The sequence below is a fragment of the Fulmarus glacialis genome, unplaced genomic scaffold, assembly GCF_000690835.1.
Source record: "Fulmarus glacialis isolate BGI_N327 unplaced genomic scaffold, ASM69083v1 scaffold14207, whole genome shotgun sequence".
Lineage (NCBI taxonomy): Eukaryota > Metazoa > Chordata > Aves > Procellariiformes > Procellariidae > Fulmarus > Fulmarus glacialis.
This window is the reverse complement of record NW_009225224.1, coordinates 19,278-43,967: the sequence shown is the minus strand read 5'-3', so window position 1 is coordinate 43,967 and position 24,690 is coordinate 19,278. Positions and strand designations below refer to the sequence as shown.

The window sequence follows — 24,690 nt, the reverse complement described above, 5'->3', positions numbered from 1 at the left end:
AACACACCACCGTACTGGCTGCTGTGAAGAAAATTAACTCCATCCCAGCCAGACCCAGTACGTTCAGTAAGTCAGCAAATTCTGTTGCTTATTTTCAATAATAGGGTATGAGTTACTTGCATTTGAAGATCATGTAATAAGTCAAGAGGCATTACATCTGACTATAAAAGCAGTCAGATTAATATTGATGAATAATAATCAGCCACTTTGATATGTCAAAGAGTTGAGGAGTTGGAAGCTGCATTTCCAGAAGAATGGCAATGGGCAACTCTGTAGGAAAAGAAGAAAAATAAGGAGCTGTATATGGATGAAAAAGACTGAGAGTGTCATGTGCTCAGATATATCTGACTTGGAAGTGGAAAAGTGGAAGTGTTGTAGGAAGAAGCAGCAGACTCTTGTGTCATCTGGGTAGAGAAGGATGCAGAACAGGTTTGCAGGCTTATATCAATTTTGCTAGAAGTTCAAGGCAGTGGAGCACATCAGCAGAAAGGGGTGCAAAAGGGTTTGTGTCCTCCTTTATGAGGGCAAGGTGAGAACTTGCAGAGGTTTGTAGGTAGAATCTGGGAAATCAGCCAGGCACTAGGAGAAAGCAGAGGCAGAGATTTAGTTTTGAGCTGCTGGAAAAAAACATGAGAAAGGGGATGCATTGTAGATGTCAGTCTTTTTTTTTTTTTCTTTTTTTTTTCTTTTAGTTTCCTTTTTTTTTTTCTTTTTTCTTTGTGTTTGTTATGTTCATATTATCATGGGGGGACTTTATTCATTCTTCCTTCAATGCAATTTATGCCAGGCAGCCAAAAAAACTCTCTTTCAGGGAGCCTGGGTTATTAGCAGCTGGGTTGACCCTGTATGGGAAAGGAGACCCACTTTCTACCTATTGAATTGTAGAAGGGTTGAAAAACAAAAGTTGAGGAAAAACCCTTCCAGAAGCAACGGAAGAATTTTGCCTGATGCTAGGGTACTTAGTAGAAGATGTAATTTGAAGGGCGAATAATTTCAGGATGGAACCGTTACCCGTAATATCCACCTACAGCTCCTCCATACCCATAGTATCCACCTCCAGCAGTGTTGACAACATTCACAGCTGCTATAGGCCAAAACCACATAAAGGTTGCAGCACTGAGCAGTAATTAAGAGTCTGTGAGGTACCCTGTCTTTTTTTTTGTTTGGTCTATAACTGCAACAAGACTTGGAAATCTCCCCAGTTTAGTTCACATGCTTTACTTCAGAGTTTAGGTTGCATCACTTTCTTGGACTCCCAGAAAAGGGATTCTCCAAGTCTGCATAAGTGACATACATTACATGGTGTTTTTGGTAGAAGGGCCTATAGGATAACAAAAAACAGTGGTTGATGCCCCATGCCTGTCAGTGCTTAAGAGGCATTTGGACAGTGCCCTTAATAACATGCTTTAACTTTTGGTTAGTGCTGAAGTGGTCAGGCAGTTGGACTGGATGATCGTTGTAGGTCCCCTCCATCTGAAATACTCTATTCTATGCTATTCTATTCTATTCTAAATGATAACTTGGATCTCTAGCAGGTTCAGAAATAGTGTGGCCGGCAAGAGTAGGGAGGTGATCGTGCCCCTGTACTCGGCCCTGGTGAGGCCGCACCTCGAATCCTGTGTTCAGTTTTGGGCCCCTCGCTACAAGAAGGACACTGAGGTGCTGGAGCGTGTCCAGAGAAGGGCAACGAAGCTGGTGAAGGGTCTGGAGCACAAGTCTTATGAGGAGTAGCTGAGCGAACTGTTTAGCCTGGAGAAGAGGGGGCTGAGGGGAGACCTCATCGTGCTCTACAACTACCTGAAAGGAGGTTGTAGCGAGGTGGGGGTTGGTCTCTTCTCCCAAGTAACCAGCGATAGGATGAGAGGAAATGGCCTCAAGTTGCGCCAAGGGAGGTTTAGACTGGACATCAGGAAAAACTTTTTTACTGAAAGAGTGGTCGGGCCTTGGAACAGGCTGCCCAGGGAAGTGGTAGAGTCACCATCCCTGGAAGTATTTAAAAGACGTGTAGATGAGGCACTTAGGGACATGGTTTAGTGGGCATGGTAGTGTTGGATTAACGGTTGGACTTGATGATCTTAGAGGTCTTTTCCAACCTTAATGATTCTATGATTCTATGATTCTAATAATGATTCTACCTGCATTAAAGAAATAAATAAAAATAGGAATTGTTGCTGAACTCAGTTGTTGTGGTGACCATACTTTTTGTTTATTAACACAAACATAGATTGACTGTTGCTAATTGGAAATTTTATTGAAGTTCTTGTTACTATTCTGTTGTAATTAAGAATGCAGAACTTGAGGGGCTCTCCTTGGATCTCAGGTGTAGGCAACCGCAAATTGTATTAGCATTCAGAAAGCTCTATTTCTTATATAAACACTATTGTTCTCACCATGACATTGTGTGTTGAAAACCTTGCCATCATGTCTGTCATGAGTGTTAGAGCTGCTCTGCGGAAGAGGATGTGTTAACCAGTGCTACGAATGGTTTTGGATATCCTGTTTTAACACAGGACAAAATTTCTGTGAAGCGGAGCAAGGAATCTCTGGCAAAAGTTACTCTCTTCTTAATTCCTTTGGAGCCTCTACATATTCTTTGTTTATTTAAAACAACTCTAACTGTTACTGTTTGTAGGATTTATAAACCTTACAGTAGATGTAAAATTTCTTATCCTGGTTTAATTTGATATCGTTAAAAAAATAATACTTTTGTTCACCTAAAAAAAGATAATGACAGTCAAAGCTGAATATTTGATGCATTGAGATGCATATTAATTGAGATCAGTGACTTTTTTTTTTGATCATATATTCTTTCTTACTGGACAGCATTTAACTATCATTTACAGTCTATAACATAAGACTGTTAACTAATCCCCTTGGAGATGCAAATAATTCTATGGGGTTAAACTAGATACTATTTTTTAATTCCCTTGTTTTGTTAGGAACAGATGGACTTTACTTCTTCAGATCATCATCCAAACAAAAAAAGAAAGGTAGCAAATCAGACAGTACTGCTTTACAGACTGTTTTGTTGGGGTGTGCATGTGTGTGTGTCTATTGTGGTTAAAAAGAAAATTAACCAAAAAAAAAAAAACTTCAAGTAACATGCTGCAAAAGCAGAAATAGTAGTTACAGTTGGAATCAATGGAGATTCTCTGCCCTGGCGTTTCAGGATAATGTTTAATTAAATTAAGACATCTATTTTAAAATATTCACACACCTAGTTAAAAATTCTGATAATCCATGGGGTTCTTGAATTTGGCTGATTGTACTGCACACTTCTCTTGCTATAGCAAACTGAGTAGCTGCTGTACAGTAGCAGGATGGCTGTGTTGCATGAGTGGTGTTCGTCATCCTGGAAGGGGGGCTTCAAGCCAGCGAGGGATTTCAGAAACTGTATTGTCTTTCATGAAAGTCACTGAGAACTGGAGAGATAAATGGGTGTGATTATAAAAGGTGACAAATACTTCTACAAGTGACACCTGAAAAAGAGGGCACTGCTGTATCTGTCAGCACTTGAAATTCCTGTCTGAAGGAACCCTGGTCACAGAAGAGCCTTTTACAGTGTGGCTTTCATGGTGTCCTCACTGCAGATCTCTGTATGTCACAGATCACGTGCTTGGTAGTAGTCCACATTTTTTTATTTTGCAAAAAGTAACTTAACATTCCTGTCAACAGAATCACACACTTTTATTTTCCCCCCAAGTACTCAGAGTATGATGAAATTGATGGATTTTGTATGTACATCAGGTACTTTCCTTCTGTACAAAATCAAACTGCCTATTTTACTCAAAGATCAAAAATCAAGTTATTTAATGAAATGGAGAGAAAAGAATTGCCTACTTACAGAGTTTCCTTGGACCTCTCTCGGCCAAGTCTCCTAGGGACTTCCTGCCTTAGGCAAAGCTCCTGGTGTTCCAGATTGGGCCCTTAAGAGGTTGTGGTGAAAAAAGAGAAAAATCCTCCAAATGTTGCATTCAAATTTTTTCCACTAAAGTTGAAAAGTTTTCTTCAGTGTTCATCTGAATTCATTATTTTATGGTGTGGGTGTGTGTTGTGTCTTCATCTTGCATTTTCCCTTCTTTCCTCTCCTGGTTTGATATTAATCTATTGTATGGAGTAAAAGGCAAACGATGTTTCTGATTTTGCAGCATTGTGTTATGTTCAGCTGAAAAATAATTCTGTTTAGAGATATTTGGTGTGGGTTGGGTTTTTTTTAACCCTTTTCCATGCATATTTCTACATTAGTAATTCATCAAATTGAATACTTTAGGAAGAAATAAGGGATGAGTCAGGTCTGATTTGTGTGTGGCTTTGTTGTTTTGCAGATTTAACATGTGTTATCAGAAAATACTTATGCTTTCAAGTGCATTCATACAAATTCAGTAAGCCTGATGCTGGTTAACTTATTGCTACCAAAATGGCAAGCCAGTGATTTTAATAATCAGGCTTCCCAATGAAGTGTTTTCAGTCAGAACACTGCTCCCCTCCGGTGTCCTGACTCACTGGGACGAGATAACTGGCTTGTTTTTGCACCCACTGGCTCTCTGTTAACATTGTTGACGTAAGTATGATCCTTGTGCTGGACTATGTGGGGGTGAAGGTTTTTTCTGTCGAAATACAGAAATTATCAGCAGCTCATCTTCTGTTTTCACATATGCAACTAGTCTTGAGTAACTCTGAGATGTAATCAAAACAGCATGATAAGAAGTTGAATGAATAATTATTCTTTCTTTTCCTCCCATCTTTAGAACAAAGAAAGAATTATGCACGAGACAGTGCCAGCAGCATATCCGAAACTTCGCAGTATCACGTAGAGGTGAGAGGAGGAGCGATATACTAATTATAGCTTTCAGTTACATGCAGTTATTTTTGCCTACATGATTTTTGAGGATACATATGCTTGAAGGCATATACATCTTCCAAAATATCCTGCCAGCCCGAGGTCACTTCAGAATAGATTACACTGAAATGTCTCAAATTCTGTAACTCTGCCATAATGAGCTGAAATTTTGATGTAGAAGAATGTAAGCAAAGTTGTGTGTAGTTTGGCAAACAGACAGGACTTCTCAATGGGATATCAATTCAACGTGTTATGCTGCCCTGTCTCTGAACCTGGCTTGTTGCACAGCTGAAAAACCCCGTGCTGTTAGTGAGGCACACTGGATGATACTTAAAATGAATACTTTGATCAGTTATGATAAGCAGAGGTGACAGAATATTCAGAAAGTGCTGAGCATTAACCCCTAAAAGCCCCAGTATTCTGCCTGCACAGATTCTTCCCCAGTATGAAGTGCAAAGTATGTTACTTCCTGTATTAAGCCGCTTTGCAGAAATACTGCATGCTGCTGTCATATTTTATCCAGGAGTAGATATATTTAAAATATTCAGCAAAGTAAGCCTGGGTACCCATATGTAGCCTGTTAAGCACTTTTGGATGCAATGCCTCATTCTGTAGTCTTACTTTGGCACAAACTTTCTCCCACTGCCATCAGACCACTCTCATGGGTTAAGCCAAGTCTTGCAAATACCATAGATTCTTAGCTCCTTTTTGCTGGGTTTTAAATTAGCTGTAAATTGTGAGATCATGTGCAGAAGAGTCTTAATTTCAAGTGCTTCTATCCTATGATCAGCTTGATGCTTCTAATTGTCTATTTTTCTTTGTTTTTTTCATAACGGTTTTGGTACTGGCATAAAAATTAGTACTTGTATTTGGAGTCTAAGCATTCCTGTGTGAGCAGCCAGTGAAGAGTTTGTTTCACTTTACGTCTTTTAAATACTTTGATTCTATGCAGCATATATGTACTCTCTTGTCTGTCATTACTAAGTGCTGTTATCCTGTAATAGAAGCAAGCACACTTAATTCTTCTTTTTTTTTCTTTTTTTTTTTTTTTTTAAAGTTATTTAGAAGATAGATGTGCAGGCATATATTAGAATTGGTTCAGCTTGAATGAATGTAACCACGTCTTCAATAAGAGTATGAAGCTGGATTTATGCCTTGATAAAATGAAATAATTTTATGGGTTGTCTTGCATGGTTGGCATGTTGAGGAAGAAATTGTTAAAACCCTAATGACAGGGAAGCTAGTTGAGGTGATGGCTGTCAGGCAGTATTTAATTTCTAGACCATTAATTGAATCTGGAGAATATTCCAAGTTGGTGGTGAGCAAAAGTAGTTAGTATACCACATTTCTACTGTGATCCGCAAAAAAGAAGAAACTAGCCTGTCCATAAGGTATCCCAGTCAGATGCAAGCCCATCATGGTTGCCATCAGCATGCTAGCTGGCAGCTCTGGAAGAGATGAGGACACTCCAGGTCAGGGTGGTGGTGGAGGTACGTTGGCAGGGTGTTTCTGGGAAGCTTCTGCTGACGCTTCCTGGATTCACCTCGCCAAGAGAGACAGGTTTTCACTCCTCAAGAAAGCTAATTAAATACTCAGGGTTTAATTCTAGCTTTGATACCTGAAAGATGTCAGAATATGCCTTCAAGTCTAACCACTTACTGTAGTAAGGAAATGACAGAGGATGACAACAATGAGTTACAAAAATCAGTTGACTTAAAATGACATTATGGACTAAACAACGTCTCTTATAGCTTATTGGTGGGATCTGTCATATACAAAGGCACTTTTATTCATGAATAATTTGTATTGCTATTTCCTGGCAATTTGAATACTGACACTGCCGAGCAATAAGGAAAATTACAGTTGTTTTTTTTTTAAAATGTACGTCCCATTCACTAGCACTTGACCACCTTTGTTCTGGACCGAAAAGAGGCAATGATTACAGTAGATGATGGAATAAGAAAGCTGAAATTGCTGGATGCCAAAGGCAAAGTGTGGACTCAAGATATGATTCTTCAAGTGGATGACAAAGCTGTCAGTTTGGTGGACTTGGAATCAAAGGTAAGATCTGTGAGTGGCAGTCTCATTTTCAAAGAGAGAGGGAGAGAAAAAGGGAACGGGCAGAAAACTGATGTATGTGAGATTCGGTATTTTAATTAGCTTATTATCACTTTCCCTTTTTAACTCGTGCAGCTTTTCTGAGATCAGGACACTGTATAGTAAGGTGGTGTTTTGTGTTTGCTTTTTTTTTTTTTCTCTTCCGGCAGAATGAACTGGAGAATTTTCCTTTAAGCACAATTCAGCATTGCCAAGCTGTGATGAATGCATGCAATTACAATTCAATTCTTGCATTAATATGTAAAGAACCAACCCAAAACAAGCCCGATTTGCATCTTTTCCAATGTGATGAGATTAAGGTAAGGTAGTAATGGAGATTTGCTGTGACTTATTTGAATAGGGGAAATTTTATGAATTGGCAAGTACAGTGGGTAAAATCAAATGAACTGATTCATAGAAAATAATTCTGTTCTTTTATTCTTATAAATATGCTTTAAGTTTAATGCATTTATGATATCGACACTACTTATAGTATGTTAGTAAATGTAGTGTAGTATGTCTTGCAAGAGAGTAGTGCAGTATGTAAGCTGAATCCTTAGTGCATGCTCAAATATGTCGTTACTGTAAATATTGATTCTTGGGTTTTAGTTGTTCATTTAGGTTTGCGAATGAGTAAAGCTCTGGAATATGTGTATGGTTTGCATTCATGCTTCTGGAGAAAGTGGTGTAAAATAGTTTGAGTTATCTCAAATTTATCTTATAATCTGCAAAGAACTCATCCGAGCCCTGAGTCTTACCCAGTCTTTTCCCTTTTTCTTCTCGTTTTGTCACTGAACAATTAAACCTTCTCTACATTCCCACCTCTCTGCATCTCTTCTCTGCTGGAGAGGTAATGAAAAGGAAAATACTACTTGCAGGAGGGGCAAAACAAGGAAAGAGATTGTTTGTCTCCGATTAAAATATTTCCTTCAAGCGTAAATAAATTTTTTAATGTATTCTGAAATGCTTCTGTATTTCCAGGGTTATAAATTTTAATTTCTGTTAGTTACTCTATGTAATTAGTATTTCTTTAAATTCCAATTTATAATTTCATGGGGATTTTTTAATTCCTTTGTAGTAGTTCATACCATTGTCTTAAAACAACAGATTGCTAATCACATTGTGCAACTGTTTTGAAATTGGTATAGTGAGAGTGGTGTGAAGATGACTGGCTAATTGTGTGATTAGTTGCACAGAATTTGCTGTTTCAATGGAAATTGGGAATCCTGTGAGAAGTTCAGGTGGCATTATGTTAAATAATGCAGGAATCCTTATTGAGGTCTGGTTGGACCCAGCTTCCCAAAGTGTAGAGGTGGTCTCTTTTCTTCAGACTTTCATCTTTTGAAGTTGTTCCTCTGTGTACAAGTAAGAATGCAGAGCACATAACGATAACTTGGAAGTCCAGGATCCCCCTTTTCTTCTGAGGTATTGTTTGAGTCTGTGACCATACCCTAGCTTTTGTTCCTTACCCATGAAACTTTGCTGCTTTTGAAAAGTTAGGTCTTTCTCCCTTGCCTTTTTCCTGCTTTTGATTAGAAGTTACCATGAACCTCAGGAGCCTCTGCAATAAAAAAAAATTAGTCAAAATCAATAATATTTGGGGCATTCAATATTTTCTAAACAAAAAATTGTTAATAATAAGTATCAAGAGTATGATTAATGGAATTCTTCTGGGTTTAAGTTCCTCAAATCCCCTTAAGTTTTTTCTATTAACTCTTTAACCTTAATGTATCCCTTGTCCATATTCTGTACCGCAATTCATTATAGACTGACAGGTCCCTTAATCCACTTGGATCCTAAATTCAACAAAGTCTTCTGGTCCCAGCAGAAGTTACATATTTGTCCCAAGAAGTTACATTATGAGGGTACTAAGAAAGACATGGACCTTGTAAAGTGAGCCAGACACTGACAGATTTGGGCTTTGACAACCTGTGTAGGAAATTAATTTGTCAGTTGAAGACATGTAACAGAGCATTCTAAATCCTACGAGAAGCCATGACCTATTTAACGCAAGATCTATTAAAATAATGCTTTAGATATGCATCAAAATTTTCCTTGTGGGCCACTGGTGGGGGCAGGCTGTACTTATGGAGAGGCAGGAACCTACAGATTAGGTTCTTACAGGATGTGTTCTGAAAAATTCATCTTCTGTTACATCAAAGCGAAACTGGAGACTATCGTTATTTCTTAAAGGAAACTACCACTACAAGTTATTTTCCTAATCCTTTATGCTGCTACTATCTACAGTAGTTTTGCTGCTACTACCTATAGTAGATTTTTTTTTATAGTATGTCTTTCTCCTAACGTACTTGAGAAAAACAAAAATTATGTACACAGAGGGAAAAAATAGCTTATGCAATAATGGTTGACTTGAGATAATTACAGCTGTTCAGACAAATTTGGTATCTAGATGACATACTCATCTGATGATAATGCTTGAGATTGGAACAGTGACAAAAATACCAACTCCCAGACAATAGCATTGTGTGTTTCTTTGTTCTGTTTATGTGTAAAATAATTTATCCCAGAACTTTTAAATAAATGGGATTTGATAAGGGATTCTGGTATCTAAAGATGCCCTAAAAAAAGGGGCATGAGGAGATATTTATTTCATATATCTGGATAATCGAGCTGATAACTGATGGTTTCTGTTTCTGTTTCTTTAGGCTAGCTTTATTCATGAAGATATCGAAAGTGCAATCAGTGACAGCAAAAGTGGGAAACAAAAGAAGAGGCTTGAAACACTGAGGTAAAAGCCTAACTTCTTGGTATATAGGATCATCAAATAGTGTTACAGCATTCAGAAGCTCTCTAAGTCTGCCTGCTGTCTTTTGCTTTTTTTTGCTGGTTGATAATGTACTTCCAAAACCACATATAGAGGCCTCGCTTTAATAATTATCTCAAGCTCTCTCAATTTATAGTGTCACTCTTACCTTTCCCGATTCCCCCTTAGTGACGGGAACAGCTGACATCAACACCACTTGCCAGAGAATAGCATTGCAAGTCTCAGTTCTGCATATGGGTCAAGTAGTTCAGAATTTAAATTAAAAACATAAATGCCCCATAACTCCAAGTGAATAAGAGTATGATAAAAGGTTTTGGGATCTAAAGATGTTAAATAAAACAGCAACTGAAGATTGAATAATCTTCCTGCCTGCCTGTTTAACGATGCTGAAGACTCCTTGTTTCCCTGCTAGCAAAAGCTTCTCTGCCAATTGGAAAGTGTAGGGGAAAAGAGTCTGTTGGGTTCAGAGAAGATTAATACAGAAATGAGAGGTAGCCGACAGAGGCATAGAAACAAGGGCACAGATGTATTAGATATGGAATGGTAATGGTGGTTTGTTGAAAAGTTAGTATGTAACTGCATCCTGATAGTATCTCTCAATAACACTTAGTTTTGTTGCCCAGATAGAGAAGCCTCTGCTGGACAAAAATCATAAAGTAAAAACATCACCATTATATGAATGAGTTTATAACAGTCTTAGCTACCTGTTAAATTCTGACGTGTAACTCATGAAGTTTTCGTAGAGTAATGGACACTCCTATAAAACCAAAACAAAAACTGAACTATGTCTAACTTTATCTCCGGGTTTAAAATTAAATAAGTAGACTTTACTGTTTGTGGGACAAACAGGAATAAGCACAAAGAGGCAATCCAGAAGGACTCTAACACATTGCATGTGCTGGGAAGCTAATGAGATTTAATTGGGAAAAGAATGTAGGTCAGTACATCTGGCGGGAAAAATAATCCAAGATATCAGTCTCCGAGGGCTATGAAGCCAAGAGGTCATGAGTGCGTGACAGCTTAGTGCCGATTACTCGCTGTCGTATCGTGTACATGCTGGCATCAGGTCATGGGGAGAGACCCTCCCGCCTGACATTGCGTTATAGAGTTGCTGCAAGGTTATTGACAAGTAGAACTGTAGGACATGTAGAGAACAGTGCCTAGGAGACTGGAGGAAGGAAAGGTGAAGGAAACATTTTTTTGACCAGTGTTCAAAAACCAAATAACATTTGACATTTTGTGTTGTTGTTGAATGCCATGAATGAGATGGGATTATAAAGAGATGAATTCAAGGTGAAGATCTTGCTTTTAAATAGGGATGTGGGGAAGGGATGGGATGTGTGTATGACAGGAGTTGGGATTTTTTGTCTGTTGGTATCAAGTTGCAGAATGGCTTCAAAGACCTCTTTCCTTATGGTATTTAAAACTAGATTAAGAACTGGAAAACTGGAAAATTACAGGTGGGAACACTGATACATTTCTATCAAGAAAGGATGAACAGGCCACTGATATAAAAAGGAAAATCAGCCTGTAAATTTAATTGTTTTTGTTGGTAGCGTTTTAAGAAACAGGTGGTTGGCAACCTGTCAAATTTAGGGAAGAGATGCTCATTTGTGTTGACTGAAAGGTAACTTCGTTACTAATGAAGACTTTCGCACAAAATGGAAGTCCAGCCACTGAACTGCATGTGGCAGTAAAAATGCCACCTACTAAACCCAAGGCACTGAATTTACCTGCGTAAACTGGCAGGTCTCTAGGCATCAAGTTCTGTGGCACTGCTTGGGGATTTCCCATGAGGCCAGGTGACAAAGGTTTGCTAACCCCATCATGGAGTGGGTCTCCTACTGTGTTTAACATATTTACACATCATGGTCTTGAGTAGTGCTTACTTGGCAAGTCCATAGTATGTTCAAGAGTAGAAGAGGTCCTTGTAAAGCCTCCTTGTCTTCTCTGATTAAGCACTAGAAAATAGAACGTTTCTCCTTCAAGTGTCACTTCTGGGCTTTCTTCTCTTCCTCTAGGATGATATCCAAAGCTGACAGCACCATCCCTCCGCCGCCGCAGGCGCCTGCCCCTGTGCCGCCGGGGACCATCACCCAAGTGGACGTGAGAAGCCGCGTGGCGGCGTGGTCCGCGTGGGCTGCCGAGCAGGGGGAGTGTAAGTATTTCTGGGAGCCCGCTGCCGCAAGTGTGGTGACAAACAGTTGTTCTGGGCAGTAGGTTTTTATAATCCTTGGTGATAACAAAAATAATTTGGAAGGACCACTTTCATAAAGATTACAGTAATTGAATCCAGATACAGAAATAGTTGTACGAGGTCACCCCTCTGTCCTTGCTGAGAGCAGACAGGATTATTCTCCCAGACTAGTTTGAAATGCCCCAAGCCACCGTTGCCTGATCTGGGGAATAAGACCTGACTGTCATAATCTGACTTGTCATTTAATTACCCATTTTATGAATTTCTGTTCAGAGCTTCGTTTACTTGTGTTTATCTGGATGAGGGTGTGGGCTACCAATTTTAACCTGGGCTTTTTTGTGAACGTAGTAACATTCACAGTAGTCAGTACTGTTCATAAATCTAGTAATTTAATGATGCTCTCTTTAGTAATAGGGAGAGCGTAGGCCAGATTTTTCGGACAATTAAAAAATGTAATCATGGATTAAAAGCTGACTGGAGATCAGCATTATTTATTTATTTTATAGTTATCATTATAATGGTCTGTATGGCTAAACCAGTTGTTTTTTTTTTTTTTTTTAAAGCCTGAACTAAGGAATGCTGTAGCATTTCTGATGGGCTTGGATTTTTTTGATTGTTTGTTTTTTTTAAATCTCTAATGGAAACATTTTTATTTTGATCAGATTTTGTTGAAAAACATTCTTTAGAAACAGTAAAGCTCCTTCTTTAAAACAGGCTGTATTAAGGCAATAATCTTGGTTAAACTGAGGCCTTTTTTGGTGTGGTTGGTTGGTTGGTTTTTTAATAATAGGTACTAAAATTTTAAAATTAGAAGTCATTAACCATGGAGTCTTTATAATTTTATTAAACGATATCACTCAACAAAGGACAAAACTATGCAAAGAAAAAACCTAAAAATATTCAGAGAAATCTGTAATTTTAAGAATGTTTTTGTCTACTAATCTACAGTATTACATCTATCTTGAGTAAAGGCTAGTTTGTTCTTCTGTTTGACTTATCCTCAGCTCAGAAAAGTTTCATTAGTTTGTCAAGTGGTCTGTCTTGCCAGACCACTTGTGGATCTGCGTTCCTGCAGTTCCTTTTATTCCATTCATGTGGATTTTTTCTAAACTATATTTACTAAAATCCTACCTCTTAACAAAAGCAATACAGTATTTAGTGTGACTTAAAAATGTAAAGCGTATAATTTCTCAAAATGTTAACCCTTTTTGTTTTCAAACAAAAGTCAATGACTCTGTCCATTGTTATTTGGAAATACCTGTTTTATCACATCATTATCTCCTATTTCTCTGTTGCCAGACTTGGTCACTCTGCCCAAATTCCTACATCCCTTTTTGCTTATTACCTTTTAGATCAAAATTGTCTTCGAAGTCATGGCTACATTCTTCCTTCCTGCTCACTTCTGCTGGAGTAGCTTTCAGCATATTTTTCAAAATGGGATGATTTCTCGTTATGTTGTATTTATAATTGACCACTTTCTGTTTTAATTTTTTAAAAAATTAAAACTGGTACCACACTTCTGTGGTTAACTTCATTTATGCAGCTAAGTTGACTGAAAGCATACACCTAAGCTTTTTGGTTTTTTGTGAGACTTGGCAGAATCAGGCATTAGGATGCAAGATTTTCACGTTGTGTGGAGTCCTTGCAAAGTGAATGGTACAAACATTGCCCATCTTTTTCTTACAGCAGCATGATTTCAAGCATAAGCTGTATAGGAAGTGTTGGTTACTAATTCTGTGTATATAGATGTCTTACTCTCTTCTTCCCTTTTCTGCAGTTGAAAAGCATAGACAATACCATGATCATGAAGAAACAGCAGAGATGATAGCAGCCAGGATTGACAGAGATGTTGTAAGTGAGAAACTACAAGTGATATTGCTTAATGTCAGTGAAATTTTGCAGCTCTAGTTCGTGAGAAGGCTTTTTCCACATGGGAAATTCAGTTCTGGAAAGCTTTCCAGGCAGCCTATGTTTGTGTGTTGGACCTAAAAATGAATAGGGAGTAGTTCTTTTTTGTTTTTTTTTCTTTAAAAAAAAAAAAAAAGAAAGAAAAAGCATTGAATGTTGAGGCAAAGTTTTCTGCTGTAAAGAGCTAGAAATATAAATACTAATTTTATGTGGTAGACCAAACTCAGCGAACTATGTAAGGATAAACTTAAATTCCATTAATTTAGTGGGACTTAGATATGTGCAATATCTGGAAAATTATCATATGGTCATTTCTGATCCTGCCTATAAGCAACAACGTTGGGCAGCTCTTACGATGTATGCGATATCAAATATTGCCCCATTTGTCAGTTCTAACTTTCTACTTTTCTACTCTGATGTTGCCCTCAGCAACATCCAAGGGTCTTGAGGAAAGCATTCTGGGGCCTGCTGAATTGGTGTATACATGTTTTCCCCAGGGGCTCCTTCATTCTCCTCCACTTGCTCTTTGAAAACAATTCTTCAAAGAGTACTTCTTCTATAAAACTACATTCTGACATTCAACAAACAGCTTAATACTTTGTACTAAAGGAGATTATGAAGTTATACTGTTTAGGAAAATGCTGTCCTACACAAATAATAGAATTATAATAAAAATAATAATAGAATTTTTTCATGTGTTGTGAGAGAAAATATAGTGTGTGAATGAATTGTGTCATTCCAACCTGAATAATCTTGATGCTTACATCTTAAAAAACTTCCAGTGGCCCTAAGTTTTTAAAAATCTAAGATTTAAAATACTTTACAGGTTTTTAACATTAAGAACATAATGAAACTAAATAAGCAATGTTCTAACGTGGACTTTGTTCTGAGGAAGCTGTTGGTGTCTGAAAGTGTAGTCATTTTGACTTCTGGAGTATTTCTGCTATAGGTTCTGTAGAGAAACTCTTACTTTTCTTTTCTGCCATAGCAAATTCTGAACCATATTTTGGATGACATTGAGTATTTTGTTACCAAACTTCAAAAAGCTGCTGAAGCATTTGCTGAACTTTCGAAGAGGAAGAAAACTAAGAAAAGTAAAAAGAAAGGGCCTGGAGGTAGGAGTTCTTATTGCACACAATTCTGTTTCTCTGAGGATCATTGAAGTAGCTAGCAAATGTGTCTTTTTGTGTTGTTTTTTCATGAGTGTAGTAATTTTCTTTCACTTTGAGCACAACAAATCCTATGCAGTATATTTAGAGGGAAACCTATGAAAATTATTTGCTTGAAGTCAGTGAGGAGTGACTAATTAGAGATATGACTGCAGAATATACTCACTGTGTGGTGGCTCTATATTTAAAAAATTTATAAGTTGGTAAATTTATTATGTATTTATATGTTTACTATACCTGTAATATTTATAGAAATTATATACCATATAAATGGATATATAAAAATCTAATTTTGTTCACCAGAGGGAGTTCTTACTCTCCGCGCAAAACCACCACCTCCAGATGAATTTGTTGACTGCTTCCAAAAATTCAAGCATGGCTTCAATCTTCTGGTAAGTGACTGCTAGTGGATACAGTGGCGTGAGGCATGCAGTAACAGTTTTTTTCCTAGGATAGTTGACGTTAATTATAACATGACCTTTGTTTTCCCTGCCGCTACAAATTAATTTGGGTGTCAGTTTTGCTGCATTGGTTTTCCTATGTCTTATTTCACTAGTATGAAGTGAAGAACTAAAATTCTGGGGAAAGATGAAGAGGAGAAGGAAGAATCGGCAACACGATGGATTTGCTTTGTAGTTATTTTTAAGTTGAGTTTTCTTGGAGATTCCTGCTATTCCAGAGGGTGTGGATGCTTTATTGTTGACTCCCCTGAGGGAGCTGCAGAAGGTTATCTTGTCTTTGGGAATGTATTAATCAAGTCTTCTGCCTTCTGTCTAACTTTTCCTGGTGCCTTGTTCATGTAGAGAAACCTTGTGGGTCTTAAATGCCCTACTGCTGCCAGCTGTGCAGAGCGGGTAATGCCATCCAGGGAATTGTGAGCCTGGGTCTGTGTTGTCTTGGTCTCCACTGCTCTTTCAGAAGGAACAAACCCACAAGTATCCTCTTCAAGAATGCTGATATACCTGGAAATGTAAAGTTTGGTCCTTGGCTGACAGACGGGAAGATAGCTCAGCTGATACTTGGCTGATCTTGGACGTTCACCTTATCCTAACTGAGACAAGGGCAGAGCTGGCCACCTCTGGCCTAGGTTGGCCTTTGAGCGAGCTTTGGGATGCTGCTTCTCAAGGGCTCTACACAGTGACTAGATGAGCATATTTCTTTTTCAGCATTATTGTGTTTCTTCTTTTCCTGGTTCTTTAAAGCCTCTTACTTGGAAAATTTGAGTTTAAATCATAAAAGAATTTCTAGGAACGCCTGTTGGGATCACGGTTCTGTTGCATGCTTGCCAGCATCACCAGCTGTGGCCTTAATTTAGTTTTATTCAGCTATGCCCATCAGACTCTCTGTGCTTGTTGCCATCATTATGTAGGACCTTTCTGGCTTCAGAACGCTCCATCTGACAAATTGCTGTCGCTTTATAGGTTCTCAACAAGTGTAGAAGCTAATTCAGGAGCCTTCTCCTGGCACCTCCTCTTCTGCAAGTGCTATTAAAGAAAGGCAGCAAGTGGGACACCTTCAAAACATTTGCTTTCAGATACTGACTGTCCCTTCCAATTGCTGGGGAAGCTATGCCAACAGGGAAAATTGTTCCTGCAGTCACTGAGTAAAATCAGCTTCTTCTTCTCTTGGGGAATGAATTCTGATGGCAGGGCTGCAGGAGGTATTTAGAAATGTTAAGAATATGTATATTTTTGTTAAACCCTATATCGAATGCTGTGATTCTGACCTTAAAGGATTGCTGTTTTGGAGGGAATGGATGTCTTAGAACATGCTGATCCTGCTCAGAAATAGTGCTTTTAACGTTCATTTTTCTCCATTCTTACTTTTTACCGCATTCTGTATTTAAATTAGTTTTTCACCCAAGACCAACATGTGCATCTTTGAATCTTCTGTGCAGGAGAAGAAGCAGTGCTTGTTTTGGTGCTCAGCAGCATCTAGGACCTGGTTTCTAATGTTGCTCTTGAAGAGCTCTGCTATAATAGTGCATTCAGCATCATTGCAGGAGCCACAAAAGCCTGAAATTTCACTTCCTGGTGCTTAATGTCAGACATGGAGAACTGTGTAAAATGAAGAATCTAGTTTAAAAATAAAAGGAGTAGCTAGAAGAATAAAATCTTTGCCAGTAGAATGGAAACTGTTTTAAAACACCATGCTGGAAGCTCCTAGGAAATGCCTACCATCTGTCAAAAAAACTTTAGAAAAACTGAAAGAAAGTTGTTATGACTGAAGAACAATGTATAGGAAGTTATTAGAAGTAAAAACACATCCTCCTCCTTTCTTCATTTGGAGGCACACTCTGGAAGGCTAGATGTAAATGTAGAATAAGGCTAGCCAAAAGCAGTTTGAGGAACAGACAGCAAGATGCAATAAAAAATACTATAACTTTTTAAAACACATTCTAGCATGCTTCTTATTTCTGGAGCCTGCAGGGCCAACGGGTGATCAGTAAATGAAAGAAATCCTCCGAGAAGCTGTATCAGAGAAAGTATCTGATTTTTTTTATGCATATGTTTACTTGGAAAAGCTTGATAGTGGACAATATGTTCATGAAAACCATTTTTTATGGGGGGCACAAGAGATTCTGTTTCATACTGCAGAACCGGTAATGGGTTAAAGAACAGCAAATCAAGTTACAGGCAGATGAATAGAAGCCCTGTTTGAATGGGCACCGTTCCTCCATCTATTCCAAAAACTAAGTCAGCAGACCACACAGTATGGTGCATAACCTCTCTCAAACTGCCTTTCCTCCGGAGGAAGATGAGTGGTTAAGGTAATGCTGATAATCTTTAAAGTCATTCCAAGGATCTGAGGGACTAGGACAACCAGGTACCCCTGAGGTACACATGATATGCAGTTTGTAGGTACATGAGGTACACATGGGATGCAGTTTGTAGGCAGGTATATTAAATTGAGAAAGAAGCAAACATGCATCTTGCAAAACAAAGTAATGTCTACAAATCCATCAATTCTTTGATTTTGTTTCTTTGGATTTCCAAAACACATCCAGCAATGTTGCACACCCTGAAGTTCTTAAAGAAACTGAGCAACTGTGAGGTTGAATATAGCTTCTTAGATTCTTGTTTGGTGAAATAGAAAACAGATTATAGGACTAAAATGATGTTTCTCAAAGTGCAGTGAATTCAGCAGTGAAGTCCCATACGTGCCTCTGCAGAGGCCTTTGCTGTCCAACATATTTACGTGTGTTCTGGCAAATGAGGAGTGTAGAGTCTACAAACATAGAAATATCTCATGATAGCAGATAAAGTGACAGATGAAATTCAATATTGATAGGTATGGTAGAGCATGGACAGGTGGGGGAAAATCTCATATATACAACAAATCAGAACAAAATGTTGATTTAATACAGATTCCTGTGAGAACATAATCCGTGTTCAAAGGTGATCAACCAAGCAAATGTTAAGAACCATTAGGGAAAAAAAAAAAAGAAAATTAGCAAATAAAGAGCATCAATATGCCGTTATGTTCCCTGGCCTTATTTTGTTGCCAGTGTAACAAAATTGAAGAAAGTACAGCAAGGACAAGAATGCTCAAAGGAATTACTTTAGATTGGAAAAGACCAAACAGAGGAAGAATGTAATAAATCTGTAGATGGTTATGAACATCACTGGAAAAAGCGAGTAGAGGATTGCTCAGTTTTCATTTGGAAAAGAACTACAGAATAGTATGAAACTAAGAGGTGGCAAATTTCCAAAGGAGTTGCTTCTTTACAAAGCGTATAATTCAGTTGTGGAATTTCTTGTTTTAGATGCTAAAGATATACATGGATTCAAAAGCAATTGGATGAATAAGCACTTGCACATAGCGGATGTTGCAGACAAAACACTGGGCTTAAGCACACCTGTGGCCTGACCAGGGACGGCCATTTTTATGTGAAGTATTTATTGTCATAAAAGCATAACCGTTTCTTAAAATGTATAATTTTCCTGTTCCTTCAGGCCAAATTAAAGTTCCATATCCAGAATCCTAGTGCAGCAGAACTGGTTCATTTTCTCTTTACCCCACTACATATGGTAAGGTTTTATAATTTTCTCAGTGTTTTCTTTCAGAACTCTTGTATTTATATGCTCTGTAAACTTTTCAAGGATAACAAGATTGAAATGTTGTGCCCCTGGACAATAACTAAGGAGAAATGTGTGTACCTCAGGATGAGGTTCTCTTTAGAAAATAATTTATATGCTTTTCTGCGTATATTCCCATTTATTAAATATATTTATTTAAATAATCTTTAGCTTTGTGTGTTACAGTTTGCCATCATAATTTTTAATTAACAATAAAAAATTGAGATCATTTACATAATGCAGGAGGAGAGTTGAAAGCATAGCCATATGTCTATTTAATGGAAGTACATGTGGTTTTGATCAGTAGAGCAAAAATAACATTGCCAAAAGTGGGTCTAAATATAAAATAGTTGGTGACCAGAGCAGTTCTTCTGCAATAATTTTTTTTTTTTTGGTTAATCTGTAGGACATTAAGACACATTGTTAGCTTCTCAGAGTTTGGGGGGGGGGGTGTGGGCTGTTTTTGTGAGTGATAGGGGGGTGCGTGCTGTTTTTGTGAGTAATAAATGTTTCCTAGCAGCACTGTAGGTAACATATTCACAGTAACTTCCTTACTGACAATGTGTATGTTCTTTGTATTATTTTAATATTTGGATTTAGGTGGTACAGACAACAGGAGGTCCAGAGCTTGCTGGTACAGTACTCAGCCCCCTCTTAACAAAAGACACTATAGACTTCCTGCGATATACTGTCACCAGTGAGGAAGGACAGTTATGGATGTCATTGGGTGACACATGGACCAAAGCCAGGTGAGAAGAAGCCTCCGCATATTTTAGAGATGATCTCTAAACTCAAGTTTGTTCACATGATCTTAATCAGGTTATCCACCCCCAATAAACTCAATATTAATTTGTTAGGCTTTGGACTCTTCAGACCTGTTCTTTGAAGTTTTTGGAAAGGAAATCTTCAGCCTCAGTGGGATTTCGGAGTGGTTTGATTTTAGGGGTCTCAAGGAGGGAGAAAACGCAGACAGAAATTTTTCTTTTGTCCATGGTATCAAGAGCCTCTTGACATATCCTCTTGCAGTCATTTTTTCTGAACTGTCCCTTGCATGTTTCCAGTTCTTTTTCACCATTATTTTTCCAAGCCAGCTATCTGGACTTCACTAAAAATCAATTTGAAGAAGCTGCAATAAAAAGTGACAAAATACTGAAGAACAGGATACAGATTTCTATTTTCAATTTCCAATAATTATCAAAAGCTAAAAATTTACGACGTGTTTACTTCTTCAAAAGCATCATAATGCTATAAAGAAAATGCTTATAATTTTTAAACAATGTGTATTGGCTGAACCATGTTACATGTGCATACCCTACACATTGCACTTAATGGATTCACTATTATGGTTAGGCTTAGCTAAAGATTAACTATTTTATGCATTTGTTGTTTTTGAGGTAAGTATATGGTTTGAGATTGCTTAGGTAAATAGAACATTTAAAAACAAAAGCTGGACATGAGCCGGCAATGGGCGCTCGCAGCCCAGAAGGCCAACCGTATCCTGGGCTGCATCAAAAGCAGTGTGGCCACCAGGTCGAGGGAGGTGATTCTGCCCCTCTGCTCTGCTCTGGTGAGACCCCACCTGGAGTCCTGCGTCCAGCTCTGGAGCCCTCAGCACAAGACAGACACGGAGCTGTTGGAGCGGGTCCAGAGGAGGACCACAAAAATGATCAGGGAGATGGAATGCCTCTCCTATGAGGAAAGGCTGAGAGAGTTGGGGTTATTCAGCCTGGAGAAGAGAAGGTTTTGGGGAGACCTTATTGCGGCCTTTCAGTACTTAAAGGGGGCTTATAAGAAAGATGGGGACAGACTTTTTAGCAGGGCCTGTTGCGACAGGACGAGGGGGCATGGTTTTAAACTAAAAGAGGGTAGATTTACACTAGATAAAAGGAAGAAATTTTTTACGATGAGGGTGGTGAAACACTGGCACAGGTTGCCCAGAGAGGTGGTAGATGCCCCATCCCTGGCAACATTCAAGGTCAGGTTGGACGGGGCTCTGAGCAACCTGATCTAGTTGAAGATGTCCCTGCCCATGGCAGGGGGGTTGGACTAGATGACCTTGAAAGGTCCCTTCCAACCCAAACTATTCTATGATTCTATGATTCTATGAACATGCAAAAGAAAAAGCTTAAATTAGCAAAGTGCATTTTAACTCTGTAATCTGTGGTAGATAAGTACATTTGATGATGATTAAGTATGCAGTCACTTGGGCTGGAAATGCATCATGTATTTTGTGTTTATTCATCCTTGCTCTTAGATTTCAGATTGGAACATAAACATGTACCAAGTGGATTTCTTTAATTAATTAATTGATTGATTAAAAAGTAGTTGAGTGTTTTGCTGGTAAGGAAGGCTGCATGGAAAGCCCTAGGGCATGGAGTGGCAAACATCCTGAGAGTAGGGAGAGTGACGTACAGGTCTTTCCCTTCCTTGAGCTCACTCTGCTGCAGGACCAGGAATGTCCAAATTCGTCCTTTGGGCCTGTCCTTCAGCCTGCTACTACAAAATGAGCTGGAAACAGGAATTGCAGCTCCTTGTGATTGCCAGAGAGCTTACCCAAGCAAAACACCATGCGCTTGCCTTTACCTGCTTCAAGCTCTGCTGGTTTCATAGCAGCTTGTGGTGGGACTGACAGTGGAAACTGCCTCATAGCATTGGAGCCCCGTGCAGGGAAAATGGATCAGTGGGTAAAATAATGGGCTCCTTGTCTTGGGAACTACCATCATCATTTGTTTAGTCCATCCTGAAAAAAGTTTAATGGGAAGAGAAGTAGCTTATGTTGGGCAGTGAAGAATGAACCACATAGAATATAGTTGGTTGACTCATGCAGATTAGAAATGATGGTCTGATTGATCTCAGTATACAAAGGTACACTGTGGTGTGGTGTAGCAGGAGAGTTGAATGATGAAACTCAAGGGTTACTGACCTAGCTCAGGCCTGCTAATGGGCTAGTAATTGCTGACTGCTCCTACAACTTGTGTGACTGGCAGCATTTGTCCCTTAATTTTGAGCAGTGTCAATGACACTGTTAAAAGACTGTAATGTACATTCCCGTTTCTGCTTCCACTGTGAAGATACAGTAATTTATATTGCGGGACACTGTGTGTTATGTATAGCACAAAGGCAGAGCATGAAAGTGTTTAGGTATTTTGTATTTCAATAGGGAATGCTAATGGAGCTCTGAAAAGTAATACAGTATTTTAAAAAGATCAATCTGGACTATAAAACAGCAAATGTGATGATAATTCTTGTGTCTTGGACTATGTAGAATTGGGGTTTTTGTCAGTAAAAGCTATTGTTTAACTTTTTCTTTTAGGTGTAGCTAGGCCCCTTAAGCTTCCGTGCTTCCTACCTGCTTTCAGACTTTCTTATAAAGCAGGCTGTTTCTTTGAATTCTTTTTTCTGGTGCTTTCACACAAATAGAGCATTGCAATATTTTTCCCCATCTAACAGGTAAGACAAATCCTAGATTTGTTTGTGAATGGTTCTTCTGTTACTCATCCTTTGCTACAAGACAGAAATTTGTTGTGTTTTACCACTGACAAGTCCTTACGGCAGGAGCAGTTTCTTTCTGCAGGGAGCATAGTTGTGGTCAATAGATGTTTTCTGCTGATTTTCTGTGTTCTAGCACAATTCTGCCTGTACTGTAATCCCAGCCTCTCCTCTATACTAATAAAAATTCTAAAGCCTTTCAATTTTTAGGAAACCTATTAAACCAATATTTGTATGGCCCTTGATACAGATCTCTAATTTACTTTTCATACAGAGCGGATTGGCCCAAAGACCATTTTATTCCACCTTATGTCCCCCGTTTCCGAAATGGTTGGGAGCCTCCTTTGCTGAACTTCATGGGAGCTCCAAAGGAGCAAGAACTCAATCATTTGGCTGAGTCCGTGGCAAACGTTGCAGAGCAACAGCGGAAGCAAGAAATGAAAAGACTGTCAACTGAGGTAGGTTACCTGCGACAGAGTTTTGTAAATTAGCTGAAGGCAACACCAACTGCTTCTTTCATAAAGAAAATATTCTGTGATATTGTTGGAGTAACTGTGCTCTGACATCTGCTACATCAGTGCAAATTCATTATACTTCTATTAAAGTTGTACAAAACCAAATACTTGTTCAGCCACCAAAAGTGTGATTAGGAAAAATATAATGCTTTTGCCTACTGCTCTCCTTGAACTTGGTGCACTTTCCTGCCTCAGTTGGGAGGACGATCCAAGCCCCTACGGTTCAGTTTGGTTCTTGACCTGTGCTTTCAGATCCCATTGATTTTGATCGTATATACTTCAGTTAGAATTTGAACCAAAGTATTCTCAAATGTGCATCCATGTACAGGCACAGAGACAAGAAGAAAAAAACACCACTTTTTAGGGAATTTTGGGTTTACACTGCTTCTTCACAAATGTGGAATTTGATATTCCTTTCATTAATTTCTTGATACTTTCACTGTATTGCAAGAAAGTATTTGCAGGTGCTATCAGAGTAATGCCATGTCAGGTGATTTAGGCCTACTTCTGAAAAACAGCTGCCAGTTAGAAGAATTATTGCACAGGAATATTTTCCCATCCTTTTCTCCCAATAAATGTGATTAATTTAGCAAAAAATAGGTTATTCTGTTTAGAAATGGAAACATGCACCGCTATCTAAAGCCTTCAGAGAAACCAGAATGCGTTTTCTGACTAACTTTGAGAAACGAAGGGGCTGACTGTAAAGATTCTACCCCCTACTCTTTTTCAGTAGAGTTGGCCAGAAAATGTACTTGGGTTTATGTGAGAATTTTAAGAGTAAAAGTGGATTTTGTTGCTTATTAATTCAGAAAAAAAAGCTATTGCCTTTTTAAACATATAAAAGTTTTAGTTTTGGAAGCTTTTTGTTGTTGGGAGGACATAAGCTTAATTTAAAATTTTAATTTATTTTTCTATGCTAGCCTTAGTTTCAAGTGTTAGCTAGTCCAAGATGCCCTGTTAGCAGCTGTGACATGGAAGTACACCTAAGAATTTTCTAGGTTCAGTCCATAGTCTTTCCTATTTTCCTCGAGCAATCTACATCAGTACTATATTTGGAGTACATCTTAACACGATGATACTGGATTTTATCTTAATTTTATAATATATATATGTCTTTTTATCTGTTAGTGAAAAAATGCACATATGGAAGAAGATTCAAGGGAAGGATTATTGGCTGGTGTGAGATGGGGTTCTCTTGCAGAGCAATTTTCGTATTGGAGACAACAAAGCTTCCCCAGCAAAAGTTTATCAAAACTGGAAAGCTTGTCACAATAAAACTTTATTTTCACGAAAATCTCCATCGGTCAGAAGAAAAAAAGTCTACTCAGCTATAGAGACAAACAAATTGGGTAAAAAGGCTGCCAAACAAAGGAGGATAACATATTTGTACATATTTGATTACTTAAGATGCTGTTTGGCTTTACGTCTAACAAGATATACAAGAATAAATGTACCAAAAACTAAGTTATTGCCAATGATTCGTTCTGAGAAAAAAAATGTTTGGTAAAGTTAGTGGGCACAATAATGTGAAATGTAGCGGTTGCCATTGCTGTCACCCCCTTCCCTAGTCAGCTCCCAAAAAAGTCTCATCAAACGTTGCCTCAGTGTTTC

General features: G+C 38.4%; 1 protein-coding gene across 1 annotated transcript in view; it reads left to right on the top strand.

Moving 5' to 3' along the window:
• The window catches only part of EPS8 (epidermal growth factor receptor pathway substrate 8), a 50,004-nt gene that overhangs the window by 6,215 nt on the left and 19,099 nt on the right, over nucleotides 1-24,690 (top strand). The window contains exons 2-12 of the mRNA XM_009582422.1: nucleotides 4,749-4,816; nucleotides 6,740-6,901; nucleotides 7,108-7,257; nucleotides 9,604-9,686; nucleotides 11,744-11,880; nucleotides 13,697-13,770; nucleotides 14,816-14,942; nucleotides 15,300-15,388; nucleotides 18,953-19,027; nucleotides 19,676-19,824; nucleotides 22,839-23,022. Coding sequence (XP_009580717.1) covers nucleotides 4,749-4,816; nucleotides 6,740-6,901; nucleotides 7,108-7,257; nucleotides 9,604-9,686; nucleotides 11,744-11,880; nucleotides 13,697-13,770; nucleotides 14,816-14,942; nucleotides 15,300-15,388; nucleotides 18,953-19,027; nucleotides 19,676-19,824; nucleotides 22,839-23,022 — 1,298 coding nt within the window. The remainder of the gene's footprint in view (nucleotides 1-4,748; nucleotides 4,817-6,739; nucleotides 6,902-7,107; nucleotides 7,258-9,603; nucleotides 9,687-11,743; nucleotides 11,881-13,696; nucleotides 13,771-14,815; nucleotides 14,943-15,299; nucleotides 15,389-18,952; nucleotides 19,028-19,675; nucleotides 19,825-22,838; nucleotides 23,023-24,690) is intronic.